The sequence below is a fragment of the Octopus bimaculoides genome, chromosome 10 (genome assembly GCF_046866305.1).
Source record: "Octopus bimaculoides isolate indiv1 chromosome 10, ASM4686630v1, whole genome shotgun sequence".
Taxonomy (NCBI): Eukaryota; Metazoa; Mollusca; class Cephalopoda; order Octopoda; family Octopodidae; genus Octopus; species Octopus bimaculoides.
Genome location: NC_142937.1, coordinates 17,190,319 through 17,213,813, shown reverse-complemented (window position 1 = coordinate 17,213,813; position 23,495 = coordinate 17,190,319). Strand labels below are relative to the sequence as shown.

Sequence of the window (23,495 nt, the reverse complement as noted above, 5' to 3'; positions counted from 1 at the left end):
AGCTGACAGTTTGTTTGTGGAAAGAATAACAACATCACTATCTACATTCTTTACATTATTTACATTTGACGGATATTTGTCCTCCTCTTTGTTGTTAACACAACATTTCGGCTGATATACCCTCCAGCCTTCATCAGGTGTCTTGGGGAAATTTCGAATCTAGGTTCTCATTTCTAAGGTATTTTTTGATGATATTATTATCATTATTATTATTATTATTATTATTATTCAGGTCACTGCCTGGAATCGAACTTGGAATCTTGGGATTAATAGCCCATGCTCTTAACCATTACAGCAATATGCCCATGGGCATAATAATAATAATCATAATAATAATAATAATTAATAATAATAATATTATTATCATCGAAAAATACCTTAGGAATGAGAACCCAGGTTTGAAATTTCCCCAAGGCTGGAGGGTATATCAGCCGAAACGTTGTGTTAACAAAAAACAAGATGCAGACAAATATCTGTCAAATGTAAATAATGTAAATAAAGTACATAACTCCTCATCTCTTAAATATAGAACATCACTATCTGTAGTTCATAAGATCTGTCCCCTCCGTTCTCTTCCCAGTTTTTCCTGGACTTTTCTCTTGTATCCAAAGAAACAGGTTCTCCAAAACATAAGCCATAACATCCTTACTCTTTCCGTTCATTAACGAACATCAAACTAACAACATGGACTGTGAACATTTCTTGTACTTCTTTTGTTCATTGCATTTGGTCATATAAATGTATATATATATGTATATAGATGTGTCTGTGTGTGTATGTATGTATGTATATATATATATATTGAAACATTATAAAATACTAAATATTCAATTTTTCTTCTACTTGGCAGGTTATTAGTTGGTGCTCCAAAAGCTCAAACAGCACAGAAAAATATCCTGGCAGCAGGAGGTGTCTTTCGTTGCCGGACCGATCGTCAGGAATGTTATATACTTCCCTTTGATACATCAGGTAAATCAATATACACACATACATACATATATTATGTTATACATAAATATAATATTTATACAAATGGATGCGAAGGTGGTGAGCTGGCAGAATCGTTAGCCTGCTGGGCAAAATGCTTAGCAGCATTTCATCCATCTTTACATTTTGAGTTCAAATTTTACAGAGGTCAGCTTTGCCTTTCATTCTTTCAGGGTCAATAAATTAAGAATCAATTTAACATTGGGATTGATGTCATTGACTTGCCCATCCCCCAAACTTGCTGGTTTTGTGCCCAAATTTGAAACTAATATTCATATGAATTCAAACAATAAGAGAACATTCATGGATTGTTGCTTACAACTCTCTTACTTTCTGATTTAAGCATAAGGCAAGCAGGTTTTGAGGGGAGGGTGTTCGTCAATGTCATCTGTTTCAGTACTTGACTAGCACTTAATTTTATCAAGCTTAAAGGGATAAAGGGCAAAGTTAATCTCAGTGGGATTTGATCTCAGAATGTAAAGAGCCAGTTTGCTCATAATTATGCAGAGCACCACCAGTATGAAAGATAATATCTTTGGTGAAGAGCCAAAACAAATATTGTAAAGCATTTAGTTTAGCATTTTAACGATTCTGTCAGCTCAGTAAGTATAAAACCATTTTTATACTTGTAATTAATGATACACTTGGTTATACAGTGATACCTCGCAGTACAAGTTTAATTCATTCCATGACTGAGCTTGTCTTACAATTTACTCATTTTACAAATTAATTTTCCCTATTGAAATAAACTAAAATATAATTAATCTGTTCCAGCCCCCAAAATCCATTCATAAATAATTTTTTATGGGTTTTGAAGCAGAAAAGGTGCAGTTACAAGTAAAATGACAATTATAAAAATAAAAAAGAGAATGCAAAGGAAATATGTAAACCGGTTTTATTAACTGAATCACATTAAAGATGGGACGATTTGTGTGCTTGTACTGTGGATTTCCACTCGTACTTCAAGACAAAAATTCGCACAAGTCCCAGCTCATACAGCAAATTACTCATACAATGGGGCACTCGTACTGCGAGGTTCTACTGTATTACTAAACTTTTAAGCAAGGATTTTGAAGAAGTTGTTGCTTAAACCTTGGATTTTCATGCAATGCAAAAAAAAAAAAAATTTGTGTATTAAAAAAAAAACATTCTGTAAGTGGAATAGTAAAAATATGCAAGACATTTTCTAAAGTTTATTATGTAATGGAACTTTGTATGGCTGTTGATGTCTAAATTGTAATAATGAGGCAAGTCTTTTGTTGAATTTAAAGAACAGAACATGAAAAAGTGTTGTGTATACACACACACACACACATTGATAGACACAGACTGGTATTGTTGGTATGTGATCCCTGATTACCTCTGATAGAAAAGATTTATATTAAATAAGTCATCAGTAGTTAAGATCCACAGATTTAATATTCCATATGTATATCATCATCATCATCATCATCATCATCATCATCATCCTTGAATCAGACAGTTTGACAAAGGCCCCCAGGACTGTGTCATATGCCAGCATCTGCTACAGTTTGGTTTCTACAGCTGGGTGCTCTTCCTAACATCAATGATGTATATATCATAGTGGTACCAATAACCAGTAGTTAGAACTCAATAGACTTGTACTTCACTGTATCGGTAAGGTTCAGTGGTGAGGAGATGTGAATCATCAGACATTCTATGCTCCAGATTCTTATATAAACTAGTGAAGTCAGTGCAGAGCATTATGTATGTATGTGTGTGTGTGTGTGTGTGTGTGTGTGTAACGAATGAACAGTAATCATGTAATCACTTGTATTAGTTTCCTCAAGGCCATTTGAATGGTTCTGAGGAAGCTTTAAGATGCCATACTAGCACTCAACTCTGGTTGAACATTTTCCTTAAAGGAGAAACTACTGTAAGCTGTTGAAAGTGATTACATAACTCCTTTTGTCATTAATTAATTAATTAATACACACACACACACACACACACACACACAAACCATGCATCTGCTTAGCTGATCACCCAACTACATTCACTGACAGGTAGTGATTAATCACATTGTGGGTAGCAAAGCAGTTTTGCAGTCTCAACACATTGTGCTCTACTCCCTTAATGTATGTGTATGTGCTTGCGTGCATGCACACGCACACGTGTGTGTGTCTAATGACATATTGCTCTGCCCTTTTTTGCCAAACATTGCCGATAAATTCACCAATTTTCATGAATGTCTTATTAAACCCATATTGCAAGTGAAACTTCAAACTATCATTGAGTCAAAATTATTCACTAATTAAGTTTTCTAATTAATAGAATTTGTAATTACAATTTCCAGTATGAAGTATTTTGGTTACTGAAATGTTTTAGTTATTTCATACTAACATTGGTATGTTATACTTTTAATCCCTTACTTTTAATCCCTTACTTTTAATCCCTTACTTTTAATCCCTTATCCCTTATTCTCTTATTTGCTTCAGTCATTCAACTGGTTTAGTCAATTAAATTGATCTCAGTAATTATTTTATTGGATCAGTGCTCCAAACAGCCATAATGGCGAAACACACATAGGAACTTTGATATAGATTTGCATTTAACCTTATTTCTCCTCCATTTGCTCTGTAGTTCATAACATGTAACACCACTCAGTATAGAAGAAGTTACTTAATAACTTATACAGGAAGCAGACTGGATTATGAAAATCTATTTGGAGCTCTAAGCATAGCAGCAGCAGTCATACATTTATTTGTACACACAATTTCTAGGCAAGAAGGCTAACATTCCCCCTGATAGAAAGGGGGGAACTGGAGCAATGTGAAATGAAGGTTTTTGCTCAAGAACACAATGTGCCACCCAGCCTGGGAATCTAACCCATGATCTGGTGACCATGAGTTCGGCACCCTAACCACTAGGCCATGCACCTTCACACACACACACACACACACACATGACTCCCTCTCTGACTCAGGCCCTCAGGCTGATTCACAGATCATTACTTGTTTCAGCTTCTCTATCAGTCAGAATAAGGGAAGGGGTTAAAACTAACATATTAATAAAGGACTTCTCTAAGTGTACTTGTATCCAGATGGGACCCCTTTGATTAGAAGGGAATGAAAGGTGAATATGTCTTGCCAATGGAAATTATCAACATAAGAACAGTCTTATCACATATTCCACCTCTTCAATTTAAAGTAGACACTTTAAAGTAACAGAGGTCCTTTTGAAGGCCATGCCTGACTGACAGGGGGTGGAGACGGAAGGAGGAACGATGCTTTATCCAATCTCTTCGAATTTCTTCAAGAATTAAGCCTTTATGTTTTGTGATTATAGTTGAGGATGTGTGTGTGTATGTAAATGTTTGTGTGTGTGTCACTGTAACCTTCAAATATATTGGCACGCATGTGTGTGTGTATGTGGTTGTGTTTGCATGTGTGTATGTGTGTACATCTATATGCATGCATATGGAAGAATGCACTTTGCGCGTGTGTGTGTGTATGTTTGTAAGAGGATGGGCATATTCAAACAGTGAGAGAGAGACGCATACTGACCAAAATAGCATATAAATATATATTTACTAAAATAATTGTTCTTGTTCCTAAATATGTATCCTACACACACACACACACACACACACACACACACACACACACACACACACACACACAGAGTTTATTTATAGTTCCTGATAATAATAATATTGAAATACACTTGTACAAGTCTAGGTACATAGTCTCGTTTGCTCATAGTTTAATATCCAGAGTTAAACCCCAGATTGAGTGTCAAGTGGTGGGGTCTTCAGTACAATTAGATGATACACAACTAATGTCTGTAGCATGCATGACTGATGTGTGCCTGTGTATGTATGTGTGTGTGTGTGTGCATGTCTATGTATATATATGTGTGTGTGTGTGTGTGTGTGTGTCTATGGGTATGGATGTAGATATATTTATGGTTAAGATTACAACTGAGTAAGAGGATACTCTCCAGTACATATGACAAAGAGTATTTATTTCAGAAAACCTGATGATTCACTCAATCATTACTCAGAGTTTCACATTACATGTGGTTCTGTGATCAGCCAACAAAAGGGTGTGCGTGCGTGGATTATTTGTTTTGAGACCAAGTACTTATTCTATTGGTCTCTTTTGCCAAATCACTAAGTTTCTGGGGATGTAAACACACCAACATTGGTTGTCAAGAAGTGATGGGGGATAACCACAGACTCAGACACACACACACACACACACATACATACATATATATATATATATATATATATATATATATATATATATATGATGGGCTTCTTTCAGTTTCCAGCTACCAAATCCACTCACAAAGCTTTGGTTGGCCCGTGGCTATAGCAGAAGACACTTGCCCACACTGCTATACAGTGGAATTGAACCTGGAGCCATGTGGTTAAGAAGCCAACTTCTTACCACAAAGCCATGCCTATATCTATATCTATATCTCTATATATCTCTCTCTCTCTCTCTCTCTATATATATATATATATATATATATATATATATATATATATATTTATATATATATATATTTATATATATATATATATATATATATATATATATATATATATATATATATATATATATATATATATATTTATATTTATATATATATATATTTATATATATATATATATATATATATATATATATATATAGTGCCGGCATGTGGCTAGAGGTGTTGCACTCATGATTGTAAGATTGTGGTTTTGATTCCTGGACTGGATGACACATTGTGTTCTTGAGCAAGACACTTCATTTCATGTTACTCCAGTCCACTCAGCTGGCAAAAATGACCATTCCTACTGTTAGACTGACGTCTTGCCCATTTCACAATATATACACCACAGGAGACCAGGAAAGCAGCTCTACAAGTGTATATGACTTATATATATGTGAATGTGTGTGTGTGTTATGCATAGCTGTGTATATAATATTTAGTGAAGTTAACTCAAGTTACGGCTTTGACATTATTTTTGAATGAAATTCAGTAAGTGTGTAATACATTTTCAACTTTTCTCTGTGTGTACACACATACTCACACACCTACACATGTCTATACAAACATATACTCACATGCAAACACACACATCTGTGTGCATGCTGCTGTGTCTGTGTAGGTTTTAGTTCAGGAGTGAGTATGTGTGTATGTACAATCGTTTGTAGGCATGCATATCCTTGTTTTGAAAGAAATTCTTAGCATTCCCAGCCATTTCTGCAATATAAACAGAGCCTACATGCACCATTAATAACATTGGAGGAAAATTGTCATGGGTGTTGGTGATGTAAAGGAAAAGGCTGTGGAAATGGATCGACAGCAAAATTACATGTCTTGAAGTTTAGGTAAATAAAAAAAATTTAAAAATTAAAAAAAGCGAAATTTAAAAGACATCACAAGACAGCTGCCTTCTAGTCTGGAAGAAACGCTTCATCATTGTCTATGAATTTTTTCACATTATTTTGATGATGACAGTGATAAGTGATGATGATAAGAGTGATGATGATGGTGTTGAGAGAATATAGTACCAGTAAAGTACTGGAGTTGATCATATCCCTTCTCTTAACCCCCTCTCCTTAAAGTTAATGTCCTTGTACCTAAATCAGAAATTGTTGTTATTATTATTATTATTATTATTATTATTATTATTATTATTATTATTATTATTATTATTATTATTATTATAGACGTTGCACAGTATACAATATCATGAGGTTGTTGATTGAAGATATTGTGCCTACCAGGAGTTTGTACTGTTTGTCAAGTCACAACAAGGACCTCAGACAGACAGTCCTTTACACAATATGCATGCAGTTCCAAGTAATGCCAACTTTTGCAATACATCCAGATTGTAGGTTATCTCTAAGGTTTTCAGATGTCTTCTTTTTTTAGATTGGGTGGTATTGAACCCAGTGCTTCAATAACAATAGGGATAACCTTTATGTTCAACTCTTGTAGCTGCCACGTCTTAGCGATCTCAATTCTCAGACCTCCATATTTATCAACTTTTTCTCTTTCTTTCATGATGATATGTTGATCTCCTGGCACTGCTACGTTGATTATTAGGAGCTTTTGTTTGTCCCTCCTAAAGGTTACTATATCTGGCCTTTGGTGCTCTAACACTTTGCCTGTCTGGAAATCAAAGTTCCAGAAGATTTTTGCCTTCCCCTTTTCATCCATTACCTTTTCTGGTGTATGTTGGCACTAAGCACCTATAACCTCATAGTTACAGCATAGTAGCCAGTAGAGGTTTTGGGTTACTTTGTTGGTCTATGCTTGTACTCTTTCTGCACAAGACTTTCACAGGCACTAACAATGAGTCACACTTTCAACACTCTTCCCACACATTCTGCAGAGGTCCAATGCACTTGTGTGGTATATATTCTTTTTCACTGTGTTGGTATTATTATTATTATTATTATTATTATTATTATTATTATTATTATTATTATTATTAAGGTGGTGAGCAGGCAGATTATTCCGCCCATTGCTACATTCTGAGTTCAAATTCCGCCAAGGTCAACTTTGCCTTTCATCATTTCGGGATTGATAAATTAAATACCAGTGAAACACTGGGGTCCATTATGTTAATTGTGGTTGAAGTATCTTTTAAAACATAACTTGATTTTATTTATTTAGTTTTTTTTTGTTTAATAATAAAAACCTTAAATATGATAAGTTATTAATTCATTCATCAAAACACAAAAAAACTTCATATTTGGTAAGAAATTTGCTTCACAATCAACTGGGTCCAGGTTCAGTTCCACTGTATGATACTTTGGGCAAGTGTCTTCTACTACAGCCTCAGGCCAACCAAAGCCTTGTGAATGGATTTGGTAAATGGAAACTGAAAGAAGCCCATCGTGTGTGTGTGTGTGTTTGCCTCACCCCCATCCATCCACTACTTGATAACTAGTGTTAGTTGGTTTACATCTCCATATGTTAGTGGTTTGGCAAAAAGAGACTAATAAAATATCAGATTTTAGAGAACAGGTACTGGGTTCGATTTATTTGACTAAACTCTTCAAGACCATGCACCAGCATGGCCACAGTCTAATGACTAAAACAAGTTAATAATAAAAGATTTCGCCTTAATTGAAATGAACCAATGCTTGAATTAAAAATCTTTAATTAGTTAGTTCTATTATCTCTATAGATTTCAGGACGAATTAAGAATTCTCTGAGTTTCCAAACACAAACTGCTTTCTTTGTTGCAAGACTCAGTTTCTTATGGCTTCCTGTTTGATATTCATCTTGCATGGCCTTACTATCAACTATAAATGCCAGTTTAACCCTTTTGTTACCATAGTTTTCTGTTAAAATACACTTCATTTGCCTCAGTTTTTAAAATAAGTAAATTTGGCATTATTAAGCTGATATTTGAAACATAGATTAACATGAAATTTTGATGGAAGGTTTTAATTTAAATCACTTTCAAACAGGAAGTTTCTGTTATGGAACCGGGGTGGTCTCAAACTGGTTGGTATCAAAAAAGGATTGTTTTTTATTTTGATTTTTTTTAAGTAGTTAACGTAGTCGAGTCAAATTTTTGTAATCAGAAATCTTAAGTCTACTTAAGTAATTGAGAAAACATTAAATTAATTATTTATTTCAAGAAACATGAAGAAATAAATGAGAATTAGATCAGTTGATTAACTGATTAATGTAAGGAACATTATGCTGTGGTTAATTTCTCATTTTATTAATTACGCTAATAAAGAAAAAAACAAACCCTGCAGATTAGTAGATATAAGGGTCTCAGAGAATTGAATAAATGACCCCCAGGTTTGATTTATTATTGTATTTCCATGCCCAAGACACCCATTTCTATTTACCTCAGTTCATTTAGAGAGGGTAAATTAACCAGTGGAGAACCCCCTGGCAAAATTCCACCCACATTCACATTTGCCTGCTGATAAAATAATACTCTAAAACTTAGTTAAAAATAATGCTTTATGCCTCAAGAGCAAAAGAGAGATTTAATATAAATTAGTATGACTAGCCCATGGAGGCATTTAAAGCATTATAATTATTTGGTTGATTAATACAGTATAACATTTTAGTGCTTAAGTGTGGCCATACACATATCTATGATTTATAAGATTAGAAATTTTTACTTTTCTCAGTACAGATGCATGTCCCATGGGACCATATGCAGTCGTAAGACACCCTTAGTGCTAAGAAGGTCTCTCAATCTTGCTGAGGATGATTCATGTCAATAAAATATGGGACAATTGACTGAAGGGGTATAATTCATTTCTTTATTGCCCACAAGGGGCTAAACATAGAGAGGACAAGCAAGGACAGACAAAGGGATTAAGTCGATTAGATCGAGCCCAGTGCATAACTGGTACTTAATTTATCGACCCCGAAAGGATGAAAGGCAAAGTCAACCTCGGTGGAATTTGAACTCAGAACGTAACGGCAGATGAAATACCGCTAAGCATTTCGCCTGGCATGCTAACGTTTCTGCCAGCTTGCTGCCTTAATTGTACAAAATAATTATCTAATTGACTTAATCCCTTTGTCTGTCCTTGTTTGTCCTCTCTATGTTTAGCCCCTTGTGGGCAATAATGAAATAAGAAACATTAGCACACAGGGCGAAATGCTTAGCAGTATTTCGTCTGTCTTTACATTCTGATTTTAAATTCTGTTGAGGTCAACTTTGCTTTTCATCCATTCAGGGTTGATAAATTAAGTACCAGTTGCATACTGGGGTCGATCTAATCGACTGGCCTCCTCCACAAAAAAGTTCAGGCCTTGTGCCTAGAGTAGAAAAGAATCTTGTTCACTTATTGTCCCCACCAACCTTGATTGAATAAACTCATTATACATGGAGAAGTTAGTTGAAGTACACACATAAAATACTTCTGTTATAACACAGTTCTTCTGTCGAGTTAAAAACCACACTGCACATTCCAACATACTGTTGTTTATCAAAAATAATGCAATTCCACCGACGTGGCAGATGGCTTTTGTTTTCTCTCACTACTTTCAGTTAGTTGTAATATACTAGAAAGAAAGACTCTATGTGCATGCATGTATGCGTGTGTGTATGTATGTATGTATGAATGTATGTATGTATGTATGTATGTATGTATGTATGTATGTATGTATGTATGTATGTATGCTTGTTAAGAGCAGGGCTCATTAGCCACCAACAGAGCCGAAAAGGCAAAATATGAGTTAGTCCTAGAGTGCACAATATTCCTGAAGGTCAGCAATGGTCTTCTTCGGTCATGAGTGGATGGCCATCATCATCATCATCATCATCATCATCATCATATATATATATATATATATATATATATATATATATATATATATATATATATATGTGCATATGCATGTTTGTGTCTCCTTGTCTTGATATACTGTAATAATTGTAAATGAGTGTCACTTTCATACTGTGGCTGATGGCAATACTGCCTAACTGGCACGTAAAAACCACCATTCAAGCAGGGTCGATGCCAGTCCCACCAAACTGGCTCCCGTACCGGTGGTCGATCGATACCAGTACCGAATGTGGTTGATGCCAGTGCTGCCTGACTGGTCCCATGCCAGTGGCACATAAAAAGCACCATTCGAGGGTGGTCATTGCAGGTGCCACCTGACTGGCACTTGTACTGGTGGCACATAAAAAGCACCCACTACACTCACGGAGTGGTTGGCGTTAGGAAGGATCCTGGTGCAGCCTTCTGGCTTGCCAGTCCTCAGTCAGACCATCCAACCCATGCCAGCATGGAAAGCAGATGATGATGATGAATGTTATTCATTTCCAGTCCTCTGAGAAGACATGTCCAGCCATGGGTGAGTATTACTTTGCTGGGAAATGGGTGAAGGTTGGCAACAGGAAAAGCATCCACCTGTAGAAAATCTGCCTCAATAAACACTATGCAACCCATTCAAACACACACACACACACTCACTCACACTCATATCTTTATATATATATATATATATATATATACACACACACACACACACATATATACATATATATGCGTGTATGTGTATGTTGTCTCTCTCTCTCTCTCTCTCTCTCTCTCTCTCTCTCTCTCTCTCTCACTCTCTCTCTCTCTCTCTCTCACACACACACACAAGCACAATGTATGTTTCAAAGCTGTTTAAGTCAATTTTAGTGCCCTGGTTTTTGTTTCATGAAATATGTTTATATTATAGAGGATAGTGGTATTTCAAATGCTGTTGTTATTTTTGATAAGAAGGGAGTCAACAGATTTGGCAGGTGCTATTTTTAGTCTCATTGTTTAGAGAGAGAGAGAGAGAGAGAGAGAGAGAGAGAGAGAGAGAGAGAGAGAGAGAGAGGTTTTCCTAGGTGGTTGATATACAGTTGAAGGAAGTGTGTAACTGACTGAAGAAGGATGGGGTTATAGGAGGAGATAACTGTGATGTCATCTACTTATAAATAAATAAGACTGTGTGGGTATTTTGAAGATGTATGAAGAAAGTGAGTTGGTATAAATATAAAATGGGTGGGTGAGAGAGCAGAACGATGGGAGGGGATCACTGTGATTACATCATCAACTTATAAGACTAGATGCATGTTTTGTTGCCATACGAGAGGATTGAGTTAGTGGTAATTAAGAAAGAAATGAGTGGGTGGAGAGAACAATGGGTTTGCAATGAATAATTCGACAAATGGTAGATTCTAAATGTGTTGTTATTCTAGAAGCAACCATAGTTATTGTTCACCACTACATAGGTCTTGTGGGTGTCTAATAGGAAATGGAGAGTAAAATATTGCAGATGTCATTAATACTTAGAACAGTCCTTTCAGAGGTTTTCTTGGGTTGCTGTTGATGCCAACCAGTAGTGAATAGAAGAAGGATTATGAATAGGTATACTGTGAGGTTAAGAAGTTAGCTTTGCAACCACCTGCTTTGGGGTTCAGTCTCATTGCATGGTACCTTGGGCAAGTGTTGTCTATTATAGCTTTAGGATGACCAAAGCCTTGTGAGTGGATTTGGAAGTCAGAAAACAAAAGGAGCTCATCGTGTATATATATATAATACAAGTATTTCGTCTTTGGACAGAGTCAACAACTATTGAAAAGGTTGCAAGATGCAACTAAAATTTTAGGAAAATAAATAAGTAAATGAGTGGAAATTTTACTGGTGTGTGTGTTAAATTACAAGGCACTAAAAGAGAATGACCCTCCCCAGACACAACAGAATATAATACTAAAAGGTTTGGGAAAGAATAAATAAACTGTTAAGACATTTAATAAAACAAGGGTATAGATATGGTAAATTAGTGAAAATGTTTAATTGCTGTTTAGGTGGGAGACTAGAAATTTTAAATAAATATGGTGTAATATCTAGCCTGCAACTTAGTAAATACTTGTAAACGTCCAATGATTAGGATTGTAAGTTGTCCATTTGGACTGTTTATAAGTCATTCTAATTGCATATTATGCCACTAAAATTGTTAAAGACATTGGAGAAGGTGGTGGACTATGCACTACCTTTCCTATAGTTAAGACAGTTCTTTGAGAATAGTTGATTGAACCTCCTGTGTCCAGATAACATGTAAGTGGTAATACTATATTATCTTGTAAACAATTATACATTTAGCTTTAATCGTAACAAGGCTTCTAATAATAATTGTTAATTACAGGTATTCTTTTATTAGTTCCTATTTAATAAGGATATTTTAGTATTATCTATTGAATTACTGGTATAAGTTTAACATTAAAGCATGTAAGAATAACGGATATTTAATATATATGGAGTGTTTTAATTATTAACTTTTGGGTTATGAAATAATGTAATTCACTCAGAATTAGTTATATTATTTATTAGTTAAGTTCAATCGAGTTTATTTTTGTTCTAGAAAGAATAGAATATAAAAGCTTTCACTTTTATATCAATAACTATGGAAGACTGGTGGGAATATTATCTGCATGGACTTCAAGGGTTTAGTTAGATAATTTAGGAGTTAGTTATAGGTTCATCTGGCTGTAGAAAATCTAATCTTTAGAGGATTTTTGTCAATATTATCTTGTTTTTTATCTTTATTTTTTGGCTTTTACTTGTTTCAGTTATTCTATTGATGTCTTTTGTCAAACTGGCAATGGTCGTCAAGCAGTGGCGGAAAGCCAAACACACACACACACACGTACATCTAATCTATCTGTCTATTTATCTATCTATTTAGCTGTCTATCTAACTCTATCTATCTACCTATCTATCTATCTATCTATCTATCTATCTATCTATCTATCTATCTATCTACCTATCTATCTATCTATCTATCTATCTATCTATCTATCTATCTATCTATCTATCTATCTATCTATCTATCTATCTATCTATCTATCTATATATATATATATATATATATATATATATATATATTCACACACACATTCACATGTCAAGCTTTTACACAGCTTCCATCTACCAAATCCACTCATAAGGCATTGGTCTGCTTGAGACTATATAGTAGATGACACTTGCTCAAAGTGCCACATTGTGGAACTGGACCCAAAACCATATGGTTGCAAAACGAACTTCTTAACCACTAAGCCATTCTACTTCTAAAAACGTAGCTAAATGCAATTATTCTACCAAGTCTTGTTTTAAATGTAAATTTGTAGCTTTGTCAGGTCCTGAGACTTTTGCATTTTGGAATTTTCTTTTGCTTTTTGGGTTTTTTTTTTTTTTTTTTTTTTTTTGGTATCTGATAGGAAGTGGATGATCATGGCTTATTCTATATTCTCTGTCTGGTTTTTAGTGACTAATTTGGGGAAAATTTGGTAAGAGAGTTTGCTTGCTGTCTGACTGATGGCGTGTTTTTTAACCTTTTTGATACCAAAATGCCTGAGACTGCTCCTGGTTCTATGACACAAAGTTCCTGTTTTAGAGTGAGCTAAATTAAAACTTCACATCAAAATTTCATGTGACTGTGTGGTGAGAAGTTTGCTTCCCGACTACATGGTTCCAGGTTCAGTCCCATTGCATGTCACCTTGGGCAAGTGTCTTTTACTATAGCCTCAGGCTGACCAAAGTGTTGTGAGTGGATTTGGCGGATGGAAACTGAAAGAAGGCCATTGTGTGTGTATGTACATATACCTGAGTGTGTGTCTTTGTGTTTGCGTATGTTTGCTGCCACCATATGACAACTGGCATCGTATTTTTATGTCCCTGTAACTTAGCAGTTTGGCAAAAGAGACCAGTAGAATAAGTACCAAGCTCAAATAAAAATAATAACTACTGGGGTTGATTCTTTTGACTGAAATTCTTTAAGGTGGTGCCCCAGCATGGCCACAGTGTAATGACTGAAACAAGTAAAAGATAAAAGAGGTCCCAAACACCCACATAATAATGACAGTTATTTTATTAAATTCTTCATTACTTTCAAAATTAATTGAAACAAAGGGCAGCGTGATTCAACAGAAATATGGTAACAAAAAGTTTAAAGTCATTTCTGTGGCATGCATTACTGAGGTAGAAGGGCTTCTCTCTAAATTCAACTAAAATGGATTGTAGGAACAGACTGTGGCATTTTGTTTTTTAAGAGAGTAGATAGCCACAGGTCCTTACTTTGGCTCCTTAGGCTCCATACTGAAACCCCTTATTTCTTATTGGCACCAATAACTTATTATTATATGCCCCTAATCTTATGCCCTTGGGAATATGGCGTAGTGGTTAAGAGCGCGGGCTACTACCCCCAAGATTCCCAGTTCGATTCCAGGCAGTGACCTGAATAATAATTATGATAATAATAATAATAATAACAACAACAATAACAATAACATTGAAAAATACCTTAGGAATGAGAACCCAGGTTTGAAATTTCCCCAAGATACCTGATGAAGGCTGGAGGGTATATCAGTTGAAAAGTTGTGTTAACAACAAACAAGATGAGGACAAATATCCGTCAAATGTAAATAATGTACATAATTCCTCATCTCTTAAATATAGAAAAAAGTTCTTGATGTTGCCCTTTACTCTATGTAATGTTTGTAGCTTTTTTATTGTTGATATTGGAAACAAGTATCTGTGAGTTTTCAGCTTCCCCACCTTTTATGTTTGTTTATTTCTTTTGGTATTTCTTTATTTTGTTGCTAGGTGTTTAGTTTATTTTTGATCTCTGTGATGTTAGTGTGTTATATTTGAAGTCGTCCCCTAGTTTCTGCTTTTTATCTGTTCCACTATTCTAGTTATGTCACAGATTCTTTCATTTATCTTGTGGATATATTTTTATAGGTGTTACTGCTATCGGTTTGTTCAATGTATGTATCACCTTATCTAAGTGTTGTTTGCTGCTGTGAAGCATGAACTGTAACAAAAAAAAAAAAAACCAGCAACAACAAAAAAAGAACCAGATTGCATCTTGTTAACTGTAATTGCTGTTCATATAAAGGTATTTTATATACTTGAGTTTATTGTATAAGATATAACGTTAAATATATAAAGAAAAATATCTAATGTAGGGTACCCCTTTACAAAGATCATCATCATCATCATCATTTAACGTCTGGTTTCCATGCTGGCATGGGTTGAACGGTTTGACTGAGGTCTGGAGAGCCAGCAACTGCACCAGGCTCCAATGTGAATCCTGTAAACAGGATTATTTGTTGTCAACCTTATATGAAAACATGTCTGGTCATGGGGAAATATTTTGTTGCCTGGAAAAAGTGAGGGTTAGTGACATGAAAAGGTATCTGGCCCCATAGAAAATCTGCTTCAGTAAAGTCGATCTGATCCATGTATGCATGAAAAAGTAGACATCAAAACAATGATGATGATGCTTCCATTTGTTTGGGAACCATGTTTGTTTCATTATTTTTGTGAAACACATGGTTTTAAGATTTAAGATCAGTGACATAGCTAGAGTGTGTGCTACCTGGAGTAGTCCTTGAGTTTGCTGTTCCCCTTACCCTGGATCCTCTAGTTTATGCAGGTTTATACAGCAGATCCAAAAGTGCCACCCTTCTCTAGTGTCAAGCAAGATCTTAATCTTGTAAGATACATGATAGCATTACCAGTGCTGGTGCCACTGGAAAAAGAGCACATACTACATTCTGTAAAATGGTTGGCATTAGGAAGGGCAACAAGACATAGAAACCATTCCAAAACAAGCATTGGAGTACCATGCAGTCGTCAGACCTGTTGGATCCCATCACCTGGTGTGGATTGCTTCTCTCTCTTCTCTACTGTTTAAGATTTTCAATATAAATACATTTTCTTCATCTTTTCTGTTCCCCGATTTTTTTTTGTTTGTTTGTTAAAATACATGATCATATTTTTTAAAAGAAATTTGGCTGCTTTATTTAGCAAGTCAAGTAACTTATAAGGAATGTCCTTGTTGGCAGGCTTCTTTACGTTTGGTGTTATTTCTGAAATAATGTGTGTATTATGCCAAATGGAAGAGAATTATAAAAACATTCATTCTTCCAACTAGCATTCATTATGGAAACTAACAGCAGCAGTGGTTGTCATTGTGTTGTGGTGATTGAATTACCTGTTTTGTGCATTCCTTACTGATTGCAGGAAAATATTCTAAAAGATTTTTATTTTTAAAAGTAATTAAAGAAAATTATGAAAATATATTCACATTTTTCATTTCTCTCTTCTCACCCCTCCCTTTTTTCTCTACCTCCCATACTTATCACCCCCTCAATAGTTTTCTTCCTTATATTCACTCTCACACCTACTCCCTGTTTCCAATCTTCTCTCACTCTCCCATTCACTTCTGCAAACTCTGCCCCCACCCCACCCACTAACACTTCCTGTTCTCCTGCGCCTACACGCTTCTGTTCACCTTGCACCTTGAGGTGCCACCCTGATACCCCATCACCACTATTTTATCTCCCTTGCCAATGGCACTCACATCCTCCTTTCTAGAAGCTGAGAAGCCATGTCACTCCTCAACAGCAAAAAACTGGTTCTGTTCTAGTCCCTTCTTTCATACTTTAACCCCACATCTCCCACCATGAAGCTACCTCCCACTCTCATGTTGAAGAGGGCCTTATCCTTGCAAGTTACAAAGTAACTTCACCAGTGCTGGTGCCACAAGAAAAAGAGCACATAGTACTCTGTGAAGTGGTTGGCATTAGGAAGGATATCAAGCCATAGAAACAATGCCAGAGCAGGCACTGAAGCATGATACAGTTCTTGGACCCTTCAGATCTTTTCAAACTATCCAACCCAGGCCAGAACTGGACATGGACATTAAATGGTGATGATGATTATGATGATTTATTTTACGTAGAAGAAAAGTCATTAGTCACTATAGTTACCTCTTTATTATCATAAAAGTAGCTTCATATCATGTTTCTTGTGAAAATCCTTTTTTGCTTAGGATTGGCAAATACATGACTAACATACATTTGAATCTTCACACATTCCAGTCTAAGAACTAACTTTTCTGTTTTACTGGAAGCAGCAGGAATATAAAGAATCGGTAAAAACAACTTGGGTACATAGAATTCAACACATTGAAATCTGCCATCTGTTTTAAATATTTATGGGAAAGAAACACTTCATTATTTTATATATTTTATATATTGTAGCATTTTTCTTTTTCTTTTATTTTTACCTTAGATACTTGTTGATTGTAGTAGTTGTAGCTGTGGTGGTGGTGGTGGTGGTGGTGTTGTATAGAATCAGTAGAATGTTGGTGTATATGTCTTGTAGTATTTAATTGGGCCCTTTATGTTCAAATCCCACTTGAGGTCAGTTTTGCCATTCATCTCTTCAGGACTTCATAAAATAAATACCAGTAAAATATATGAGTGTTGATGGAATCAACTATGAACCCTCAACTTTCTCTGTATAAATGTGTGGCCCCTGTATTAATGTAAGGACTCATCATTATAAATGGTAATTAAAAGGACAGGAACTAAGGAGTTGGGTCTGATTAAATGATTAGTAATAATTAGTTGTCCTAAGCTCAAATTTCCTCTCCTCCTCCTCCTCCTCCTCCTCCACAACCCTACGATCAGGAGTGCAACACTTTAACCACTTGGTCATGCACCTTCATTTCATCTTTATGGAGTTGGTAAAATAAATACTAGTCATGAATGGGGGTTGATTTAACCCTTTAGCATTTAAACTGGCCATATCTGGCCCAAATATTCTATTTATTTTATGTTAAAACTGACCAGATCCAGCCTCTCACATCTACCCTACAAAGTATTTCTAAAAATAAACAATCACATCTTCAAAATCTTGAAGCTACGAGATACTACATGATTAATCTTAAAAAATATGGATAAACAAGCATTACATTTTATAGCTTAATCTGAATGCTAAAGGGTTAATTGACCATTTCCTCCACCAAAGAAAATTTCTGTTCTTGTGCTAGTGTAAAAACCTGTTATTTAACAGATATTACCGTTTATGAGACAGTGGATAAGGATTATTTTTTTTTTTTTATAAGTTACAAAACACAGAAAGGAAAAGAGAGAGCAAGAAAAAAGAAGAAAACCTGCCAAATTAAGATAGCAATTTATTTTGGAAAATACCGGAACAAACGTCTTCATGCAAATCATAACAGATGGGAACTTGGTTTGCTACTGACTGGGTGTTTGGAGCTAGTATGTGATTGAGAAGATGGCAACCACCCAAGGAAAGATATGTCAACTTAGAGGAGATGGCAACCTTCATAAGCAAGGGAATATCAATAATGAAAGCTGTAATGGAGCTGAAGTTGCAGTCTTGGATTATGTGAAAGGGGAAGGGTGGGGAGGGGTGGATGAGGAACTAAGAAAGGAGAACAGAAAGGCTGATCATTCCTCATTGTTTTAGTGTCCACTTTTCCAGGCTTGCAAGGAAATATTGCACTTATGATCACAGGCTTGTGGTTTCAATCCCCAGGTCTGGTGGTATGTTGTGTTATTGAACAAAACATTTTATTTCATGTTGCTCCAGGCTTGCATTGGTCAGATGGAATTCATTGAGGTAGATTTTCTACAACCAAGGTGTTATTCCTGTTCTCAACCCTGACCTGTTGCCAAGCAAGGAAATGTTGTTTGGAAATGAATCACTCCACTTGTGGTACAGTGGTGCTCTTTTGCGACTATCTTGATGTCATATCAATGAGACAGACAGATAGACAAACAAACAGACACACAAACAAACAGACACACAAACAAACAGACACACACACGCACACGCACACACACACACACACGTACATGCACACACAGACACACACACTCTCACACATGCACACACTACATACACATGCATACGCACATGCACACATATACATACATACAACAGGCTTCTTCCAGTTTCTGTCTGCCAAATCTACTAACAAGCCTGAAGATGACCAGTTTGCTGTTAATAACAAACAATTATTAACTTCCCAATCTCCATTTTCTTCTTTTAAATGTGTTTGTGTGTGTGTGTGTGTGTGTGTGTGTATATATATATATATATATATATATAAAATTATAATTAAGGGTATCTAAAAGATACCATCATGCTAGATATAGCAATCAAAACTTCACTCTAAACCACATCAAATATTCAAACAGCACTAGGAGAGTTGTGGTTTTAGAGTCAAGTTTTGATTGTTATATCTAGCATGATGATATCTTTTAGATAGCCTTAATTATAATTTTAATAATAATTATTACCTATGAAGTTTTATTCCTATGCTAGCCACTTGATATGATCGGTATTTTAAATAACGATCTTATGCTTATTTATATAAATTTACATATATATATATATAAGGTTAGGAGAGTTAGTGGTTGGAATAACTAAGGGATAAGAATATCCGTTTTTACTACCAGTATAAATTACTTATGTTAACCTTGAGTATACATATGCAAGCATATTATGCCCATAGGATACAGGCAATGGACAAAGATAAACAAGGGTTTATCAGGAATCAAATTTAAATTAAGCAGAAAATGGAGAAATCTTGATCAACATCAACTGACTAACATCGATTATTATTTTTTAATAAGGTTTTGTATTAAAAAATAATAATCAATGTTTGTCAATTGTTGTTGATCAAAATTTCTCCATTTTCTGCTAAATTAAAATTTATATTTATTTTTATTTTCGTTTAATTTTATCATATTATTGAGTTTAAATAAGGACATTTATATATATATATATATATATATATATATATATATTTTTTTTTTTTTTTCTAGTTTTGAATGTCTGGCGTTCTTGTTATCTTTCATTTATTTGTTCATGTCTGGGCTACGAAAGGTCTTTGTATATTTTTGTTGGTCGTCATCATTCATACTAGTATGTAATTCCTGATGAGGAATCTAATTGGTATTTCATGAAGAGTTTTTCGTCTTTGGAATGAATTAGACTCCAAAACAATTTGTAGAATGTATATCTTTACCAACTTGGATTTGAATTGAATTAAAGTTCGTCTACACTTACAAATTTTTTCCTTTCCTTGTACTTCATTTATATATATATACAGCTTATGGTGAGAGCACAATAGAAGCCCCTATTCTTGCCTGGTCACTGAAGTTAAGCAGCATCAAGCCTTAATACTTAGTTGGATGGTTGCTTGGGAAACCTAGATGTTGCATGCATCACCATTAGTAAGAGGCAAAGTCAGCAATGGTGGTTTCTTGTTCAGTCCCACCATACAGCATTTTGGATGAGTGTCTTCTGCTTTAGCCTCAGGTTGACCAAAGCCTTGTGAGAGAATTTGATTGATGGCATCTGAGAAGAAAGCTGCTTGTAAACAAACATCACCGTCCTACAAGCAGTGACATTTGTTTGAAATCTTCTATGAAAACATGTCTGGATTAGAAAGAAATATTATCTTGCTTGGAAACAGGGGAGGGTTGGCAACAGAAAAGGCACCCAGCCTTAGCAAATCAATCTCAGTGAATCTCATCTGATTCATGAAAACATGAAAAAGTAGATGCTAACACAGGGATAATGATTGTTTCAATGATGATGGTGGCTGCAAAGACAACAACAACGATGATGATAATAACAATGTTGATAATGATATTTGAGATAATGATGATGACGATGATGGTGATAATGTCGGTGGACTAATTTTACATTATAAACAAGGAAGGCTTTTCAATGGTTTTGAAGTCTGATAACTGTCTGACAGAAGAGTTGATTCACTCTTTGACCTTTTATAGTTGACAACCAAATAAGATGTGCATGAGCCCTGTTACTTGATTGAATTCAAGTACAATGGCTGTACTGCTACAGACATATCCAGTGATTGGGTTTCACTGGAATCCTCATTAAATCTCATTCAGTATTGTTTGGTAAAGTCTGGAATGTAATCCTTGATTCAAATCAGGACAGAACAGAAACTAGTGTACAAAATATGGGATGCAAAAGTCTCTTAACTCTTTTCTTACCATATTTCTTTGGCATTAACTTTGTTTGAATTAATTCTGAAAATAATGAAGGACTTAGTAAAATAACTATCATTATTAAGTTGGTGTTTGGAACATAAATTAACATGAAATTTTGATGTAAGCTTTTAATTTTAAGAAGCAGTTAGTATCATAAAACCAAGGACAGTCTCAAGTACACTTACTATGTTCCAAACACTTATGTTCCAAACTTATGTACACTCATCTACACTTACGTACTTTCACTTGTGTTCCAAGCACCATTCACCACCACCACCACTGGATACAGGGACTATGATGGGTGTGGGGGACGAGAGTGATTGTTTACTTTGTCCAGACTCTTTAATGCTAGAACACTATGTTTTGGTATTTAATATAAGGGGGTGTTGAAAAGTTCTGGGCTTTCGGGTAAAAGAAAATACAGGAGGATCAGTTAATTATGATTTTATTCAACATACTCTCCTCTCAGATTCACACACTTATTGCAGCAATCCTTCAGGTTTTCTAAGCCTTGTAAAAGAATTTGGAAGGTTGGACCTCCAACTAGGCCTTTCGTGATACCCTTAAAGTCAAGAACGTTTCAGCACCCCCCTCATATGTTAATCAATTCCAGGAGAAATGTTTCCAAGAAGAACTCAATGTTATGGAATACAAACTACTACACCACAGATGTTGTTGCCTGCTATCTTACTTGTTTGTTTTCAAAATAGAAATAAGATTCCTAAAGGCTGGTTCTGTAATCTAGAATCTCAATTACTAGTTCTAGTTAATTTCACTTAACTTACATTTCAAATATCCTTGATAAAGTCATGACTGGATGTATACGCAATCTCATCGTGCTGACGGAGGAGAAAAGAGAAAGGAAATTGAGCTTTTTTTTTTTTAACAAGTTTATATGCTCTACATTTCTTCATTTCTTTTTAGCGTTAGTGTTACATTCACATATGCACACTTACACATGCATACATGCCATCACTCATGTATCTGTGTTTGTGTGTATATGTGTGTTTGTGTATATAGTAATTCCTCACCATATTGTGGTTCACCTATGGTGCACTCAGTACATCGTAGATTTTTTTGGTTAATATATGTAAATTCATATTATGGAGCCTTCAGTATATTGTGGGTCCCTCAGTATTTTGTGGGTTTCTGCAGCCAATAGGTATATGTTTTTAGATTTTAATTATTTCTGTGGGAGGTTTTGGAGCATCATACTCACGATAGTCGAGGGATTACTGTATATTACATATGTATATGTGTGATTACATACATACATATACATATGTGTGTGATTGTGTGTGTGTGTGTGTGTGTGTGTGTGTGTGTGTGTGGGCTGTGTGGTTAAGAAGTTTGCTATCCAACTATATGATCCCTGGTTCAGTCCCACTGCACAGCACCTTGGACAAGTGTTGTCTACAATAGCCCTAGTCCAGTCAAATCCTTTTGAGTGGGTTTGGTAGACAGAAACTGAAAGAAGCCTATCGTATATGTGTATGAGTGTGTGTGTGTGTCTATACACACACACACACACACATATACAATAGGCTTCTTTCAGTTTCTGTGTGTGTGGCGGGTTCTATCCTTGTCTTGACTTCACATGATTGTTGTAAACAAGTGTCACAGCCATACAAACAAAGTTGTACATTTTCAGTCTTCCATGAAAACATGTCTGACCATATTATCTTGTTTGGAAGCACGAGAGGATTGGTGATAGGAATGGGGCACCTAACCATAGATCTGTCTCAACAAACTCCATCTAATCCATGCAAGCAAGGTAAAGCCGACATTGAAGTTGTGATGATATAGTCTCATAAAAGGCAGCGAGTTGGCAGAATCATTAGAATGCCATTAAGGTGACGAGTTGGCAGAATCGTTAGCATGCCAGGCGAAATGCTTAGCAGTATTTCGTCTGCCGTTATGCTCTGAGTTCAAATTCCACTGACGTCGACTTTGCCTTTCATCCTTTCGGAGTCAATAAATTAAGTACCAGTTATGCACTGGGGTCGATGTAATCGACTTAACCCATTTGTTTGTCCTTATTTGTCCCCTCTATGTTTAGCCCCCTGTGGGCAATAAAGAAATAAGAATTGTTAGCATGCCGGGCGAAATAGTTAGCGGTATTTCATCTGCTGTTACGTTCTGAGTTCAAAGTTCCGCCAAGGTT

At 35.4% G+C, this 23,495-nt stretch overlaps 1 protein-coding gene across 1 annotated transcript in view; it reads left to right on the top strand.

Annotated features, from left to right (window-relative positions):
- LOC106879883 (integrin alpha-8) overlaps positions 1-23,495 on the top strand; it is a 268,832-nt gene that overhangs the window by 127,671 nt on the left and 117,666 nt on the right. Inside the window, exon 2 of the mRNA XM_089358425.1 lies at positions 851-969. Coding sequence (XP_089214551.1) covers positions 851-969 — 119 coding nt within the window. The remainder of the gene's footprint in view (positions 1-850; positions 970-23,495) is intronic.